The 6,754-nt window shown below is 35.3% G+C and overlaps 1 protein-coding gene across 5 annotated transcripts in view; it reads right to left on the bottom strand.

The window, feature by feature from the left end:
* Positions 1-4,770: 4,770 nt before the first annotated feature.
* LOC137017907 (TOM1-like protein 2) overlaps positions 4,771-6,754 on the bottom strand; it is a 52,864-nt gene continuing 50,880 nt past the window's right edge. For all 5 annotated transcript variants that reach the window (XM_067382670.1, XM_067382667.1, XM_067382668.1 and 2 more), the window contains one exon: positions 4,771-5,861. In XM_067382670.1, coding sequence (XP_067238771.1) covers positions 5,713-5,861 — 149 coding nt within the window. In that variant the 3' untranslated portion in view covers positions 4,771-5,712. The remainder of the gene's footprint in view (positions 5,862-6,754) is intronic.

Here is a 6,754-nt window from a genome sequence, read left to right as displayed (position 1 = left end):
ATCATGTTAGTCTGAGCCGCAGGGATGACTCCGCCTGTAGAACCAGAGAAAGCAACCAATCGGGAGGCAGAAAGCGAGTGGGGTGATATGACGTCACGCATGTGGCTCCGTGATTACATCATGTATTTCTCATAGAATAAGAATATATAAATCTAAACGGGGATTAATATGAAAAGCCGATATAAAAATAAAGCTTTTATTTAAACAAAAATTATTCTTTATGTAAACAAATTAAGCACAGTTGATATTATCCGCTCGAAAAAAAAATGAAAATAAATACATAAATTGATCGAGGAATAAAATAGGATGATTGATCTAACCTAAATGATTAGTTGACTTTGTGTTTACAAAGTTAAGTAATTCTATATGTCACTGAACTCACATATAGATAACAACAAACAGAAGTGAAGTGGGTCAATGACCGAGAGTAACACCAAAACGGGTGAAAAAGCCAAGGAGCTCGAATATAAGGAGTCCTGAGGCTTCAGTCATTCATCCATGAAGGTCTTCAGCAGCTCTACTATATAAACTGGGCATAAAAATGGCTAAACATTAAGCATAGCCTACTAACTATAAATTACTGGTAAGGAAATGAGCAAGAATTAAGCAAATGCATGGTGATGCTCTAGAGCGGTGTCTTTGAAAATCTGCTGAGAAATATAGTAATAAATACATCTGTACCACAGTGAAGCATGGAGGAAATGTGCCATTGTGTGGGAAGCCTTTTTAGCTGTTGGTGATGAGCTACTTCACTGTGAAAAGGGTTAGTTCACCCAAAAATGAAAATGTTGTCATTTACTCACCCTCATGCCGTTCCACACCCGTAAGACCTTCATTCATCTTCAAAACACAAATTAAGATATTTTTGATGAAATCCGATGGCTCAGTGAGGCCTGCATAGGGAGCAATGACATTTCCTCTCTCAAGATCCATTAATGTACTAAAAACATATTTAAATCAGTTCATGTGAGTACAGTGATTCAATATTAATATTATAAAGTGATGAGAATATTTTTGGTGCGCCAAAAAACAAAACAAAATAACGTCTTATTTAGTGATGGCCGATTTCAAAACACTGCTTCAGGAAGCTTCAGAGCGTTATGAATCAGCGCATCGAATCATGATTCAGATCGCTTGTCAAACCGCCAAACTGCTGAAATCACATGACTCTGGCGCTCCGAACCGTTGATTCAATACGCTGATTCATTATGCTCCGAAGCTTCCTGAAGCAGTGTTTTGAAATCGGCCATCACTATATAAATCGTTATTTATGTTTTTTTGGTGCACCAAAAATATTCTCGTCACTTTATAATATTAATATTGAACCACTGTACTCACATGAACTGATTTAAATATGTTTTTAGTACCTTTATGGATCTTGAGAGAGGAAATGTCATTGCTCCCTACGCAGGCCTCACTGAGCCATCGGATTTCATCAAAATATCTTAATTTGTGTTCTGAAGTTGAACAAAGGTGTTACGGGTGTGGAACGGCATGAGGGTGAGTAATAAATTACATTATTTTCATTTTTGGGTGAACTAACCCTTTAATGCTTTGGAGTACAGGAGAATATTGCAGAATGGCTTGCTTTCCACAATTGAAAAGTTATCTGAAGAGGAATGATCAGATGTGATTTTCAACAAGACTCCTGCCCATGCACACTGCAAAGACAACCAAGAAGTGCCTTGAGAACAAGTCCTTCAGGCTCATGTTTCGGCCTCATCAGAGTCCAGATTTGAACCTTATAATGAATATTTAGTCACACATTAAACTCAAACGAACTTGGAGCCATTTTTTTAACTACTCATGAACTCATTAACATTGAGTGGAACAACACTGACTCTTCTTCCTGTAAAAAAGCCATCTGCAAGTTGGGGAAGGCTATTCCATGCCAAGTTATTTTATCTGGAAATAAATGTTGTGATGTTATTTCCATCAGGAGGTGCATCAATTTTTGGTGAAGATCTTGTATTGACAATGCAAGAGGTGAGCACTCTGTAAAATCTCCTCCAGCACATCCCACACACTTTCAATGAATTTAAGGTCTGGACTCAGAGGTGAAAATTCATGTGTGAAAATGATTCTCCCTGAACCATTCATTCACAATTTGAGCCTGATGAATCATTGTCTTCCTGGAATATGGCAATAATGTGTCTTTCTACATGTTTGTTTAAGAAATGAAAAGCTTCATCACTTAGTGTTAGAAGAACAGCTGCCAAACATATAACATATATATGCCAAACATATAGGATTTCAATTTGTCATTTTACCCCAATATAACCACTAACAATGTGTCATTTTCAAAACGTCATGCCTTTTCCATTTATCAATTTAAAAATGAAGTTTGATAGTTGATCTCATGGAAGCAACCAATGAAGTTTTACCTCAACTGTAAGACAAAAAGTTGAACAGACACTAAAGACTGAATACAATAAGAGGCAAATTGAGAAATGTTTAATTATTTTGCTGTAAAAATAGTCAATGCCCCCCTCCTTTTCAAAACTAACCTTAAATTTATGGGAGAGATGATCTTGTTAAAATGAATCACGCAGAATAGGAAATGTTTGCATTAAGCAAATGAATCACTTTAATAAAATAGTTTGGATTAAACAATAAATCTGACAATAGGAAACTTTATTACATGTCATTATTCTAAAATACATTTAAGACATTATGGAGGTAAATAATCAAAATAGTTAAGACTTTTAATGTCACACAATGGCAACATTGATTTAAGCAGTTAATCCAAATAATGATGAAAGCAGAGCTCTTTAGAACAAGCAAGTTATTACTAACAGGTTTAACACTTTCTTTCTTACAAGTAATTAGAAGGCTGAAATCAAAAATAGATATTGCCGTTTAACTTCAATCTATTTATTATTACATTATGGCATTACAAATGCTGTTCATAGATATCTTTTGAACGGCCTTGGTTAAGAAACTCATCGGGCCATTATTGATTTTGCTTTCAACATGCTGCAATTTCATTTCAATCAAAGCCACGGTGACTTACGCCTTCAATTCAAGTAAAGCACATACACTCCTCCAGTGTTTCACACATGTATCTGCTGATTTGACTGATTATGGGGGAATGATGGAGGTTCGCAACAGGTTAGATTAACAAAGTTTAAGCCCTTGCCTTCCCATCATTAGTCGTTTAACATTTGAGGTCTTTGACTGTAAAAATGACTTTAGCTGCAGTTACTTTATATACATATAAGACTGAAGTGAACATCTTCCTTAAACATTAACCTCAAGTAGTTGGGAAGATAGCAGTGCAACATTTAGCATGATTAAAACTGTACGGTACAGCTGTTAATGACTGGAATGAAAACCAATGGCGATACTGCAAATCGCATGGAATATCTTTCATGACAAGTCACAAAAAAGAGGGACGCAGTTAAAGGTACACTATGTAAGTGGTTAAAATATGTGCTTGATGAATATAATCCAAAATAGATAATGTTTTACAATCAACTCTGTTAGAGAGCAGTTTTTTGTTCAATAAAATAACTTACTCGCGCCATCTCTGCATCACTTTTACATCATTTTGAATCCCTCAGTTATTGCCTTCCCTGAAAAGCTAAGCTAATGTTGATTCTTGTTTTATTACGAGCTCTGTCACATTCTGCCAGCAGACTCTCCTCTGTTTTGAGATTTAGCGGCTTCATGTCATTCCTTTCTTTGCTCATTGTGACAACTAACCTCTGCCACTCCCACACCATACACGCATCAAAGTAGCCGGAGCAACTTTTCTATATTTACAAATATGGCAACACATGCACGGGTGAGTGACGCGATTATGTATGCAATATTCTGAGAAAACCATCCCGACAGGTCTAAAACATAAACACTTATAATAGGCTTACCATAGTGAATCATTGTGAATCAAAGACATGTTTGGAAGAAGGATTGATGATGTATTGACTTTTTGCTAATTTCGAACGGGAAAAAAGCGTTACATAGTGTACCTTTAAACATTTACACTTTACACCAAAGTTAATACAAACCTTACGTACTATACACACTTCCCTATTGTATATACACATTTATGTATATGTATGGATACATATTTTACAAAAGCCATTGGGCTAATATAATTCTTGGTTAAGTCTAGCAAAGCACAAAACAAAACTTCCATTCAGCTTTACTGCCAAATGTGCGGATTTTTCCTTACTGAAATCAATCAGGAATCTGACAAAAAGATGCAGTAAGTGGGTATATCTTACGAAGAAATGTCTGTCATGTATCACCCCAAAAACAAAAGAAAATTGTATAATCAAATTATACATTTTTTCAGGTTTCTTGAATGAATAGAAAAGTTCAAAAGAACAGCATTTATTTAAAATAGGTAAAATAGATACCGTTATTTTTGATCAATTCAATGTGTCCTTGCTGAATAAAATTAATTTCTTTCAAAAAAAAAAAAAAAAAAAAAATCCTACTGACCTTAAACTTTTGAATGGTAGTATAAATATGAAATAAAATTATTTTATAAGAATCTTATATAGATCTTTTGATTTTGGGATGAAATGTGTTTTTTTTTTTTTTTTGAGTCTGTTCCAGGAAATCATATATCATAACCAAAATTAAGATGCATTTTTCAAAAGCATGTTTTTTCTATTTTTGTATCACTGTAGACACCTGATTTATATGGAGCCTCACACATGACGTGGACAAAATATATATATATATATATATATATATATATATATATATATATATATATATATATATATATATATATATATATATATATATATATATATATATATATAAATATATATAATGGCCACAAATTAAGAATTTGTTCCCACGTTTTACCCATGATTTTTGATTTAACTAAAGCAAGGGAACAAATTATTGATTTAGTCATCAATATCATCATATCATGCATCTAAAATGAGGGAATGAATTTATAAAATCTGCTGACATATTAATAAGCCATGGGAACAAAATATAAATTGTTAATTCATACGATATACATTTTATTTTTCACACATCATGTGTGGGGCTCTGTAAATTTACATTTTAAAATGCCCTCAAATAGTGCTTTTAAACCAGGCTATAATGGCTTCTTAGACAACCTCAGCTGGAGTCAACATATTTTAACAAAAACTTTTATCGATGGTAAACAAGTTTATTCTTCTGTCTTTGGTAATTCGCACATAATGATTACGAGAATGCAGCCATTTTCCTTCATCAGACCCTCATAAGCATGAGACAGCCAATCACGAGCAGTGCACCACTGGCACGGTTGTCTCTGTGCTCCTACGCCTGATTAAGATCTAATGTTTTCCTGCTCTATTTACCACAGGAAAAGATTGAGTCACAATCCATAGTTGATTCACCCCTACAGAAGAACGGATGCGCCTGACAAAACCATAACCTCATGGAATGGCAATCTTTAAGACCATTAGTTCATTACTAAACAATAAATATGAAACCAAACAGCTCTATTCGACTGCATATCTGTTATTCAAAATGAATAAGCTCTCTTATTTTGGCTACATGTTGGCTTAAGCCATCGCTTGACTGCGCCGTTCAGCTTAAAGGTTGCGGTTAAAGCTGTAATGAAGCAGGATTCTCACAGTGCTCTATCAGGCGGGGGATATTAGACAGGGGTCTTGCTGCCGTATAACATCAGTAAAAGAAGTTGGAGGGAAAATGGTTGCGGTCACTGGGCTGAACCCGCATCTCTCCGTCAGTGTTCTACAAAGCAAAGAGATTGTCCTCCGTCTGTTCGGTCTTCCTGCGGCTGCTGCTCGATGCGCTGACGGGGGGTCTGGACTCTCCACCAGTGGCCAACGGTGAAGCCTTGTCTGCAGCTTTGGCCCGCTCCGCTAAGAACTTGTCAAACTCTAAAGAGACACCGGGAGAACAATAGACGTTTTCAAATGGAGCGGTTTAGTGAACCTTCAGACAAAATCCTGACAATATAAAAGTTACTTGTACTTTATAAAAATAAGTAAATATTCCACATTAAAAGAAGGGGGACATTTTTACAAGTATACTAAAAGCCTATTAAAGGTGCCCTAGAACTTTTTTTTAAAGATGTACTTCAAGTCTAAGGTGTCCCCTGAATGTGTCTGTGAAGTTTCAGCTCAAAATACCCCATAGATTTTTTTTTTATTCATTTTTTTAACTGCCTATTTTGTGGCATAATTAGAAATGAGCCGATTCAGGGTGTGTGGCCCTTTAAATCTTGTGCTCCACGCCCCAAGAGTTCAAACAGCTAATATAACCCTCAAAATGGATCTTTACAAAGTGTTCGTCATGCAGCATGTCTAATCGCGTAAGTATAGTATTTATTTTGATGTTTACATTGATTCTGAATGAGTTTGAGGCTATGCTCCGTGGCTAAAGCTAACATTACACACTGTTGGAGAGATTTATAAAGAATGAAGTTGTGTTTATGAATTATACAGACTGCAAGTGTTTAAAAATGAAAATAGCGACAGCTCTTGTCTCTGTGAATACAGTAAGAAACGATGGTAACTTTAACCACATTTAACAGTACATTAGCAACATGCTAACGAAACATTTAGAAAGACAATTTACAAATATCACTAAAAATATCATGTTATCATGGATCATGTCAGTTATTATTGCTCCATCTGCCATTTTTCGCTATTGTTACTGCTTGCTTACCTAGTCTGATGGTTCAGCTGTGCACAGATCCAGACGTTAATACTGGCTGCCCTTGTCTAATGCCTTGAACATGAGCTGGCATATGCAAATATTAGGGGCGTAC

The sequence above is a fragment of the Chanodichthys erythropterus genome, chromosome 3, assembly GCF_024489055.1.
Source record: "Chanodichthys erythropterus isolate Z2021 chromosome 3, ASM2448905v1, whole genome shotgun sequence".
Taxonomy (NCBI): Eukaryota; Metazoa; Chordata; class Actinopteri; order Cypriniformes; family Xenocyprididae; genus Chanodichthys; species Chanodichthys erythropterus.
Note: the sequence above shows the minus strand (reverse complement) of the source record. Positions and strands in the feature narration are given on the sequence as shown.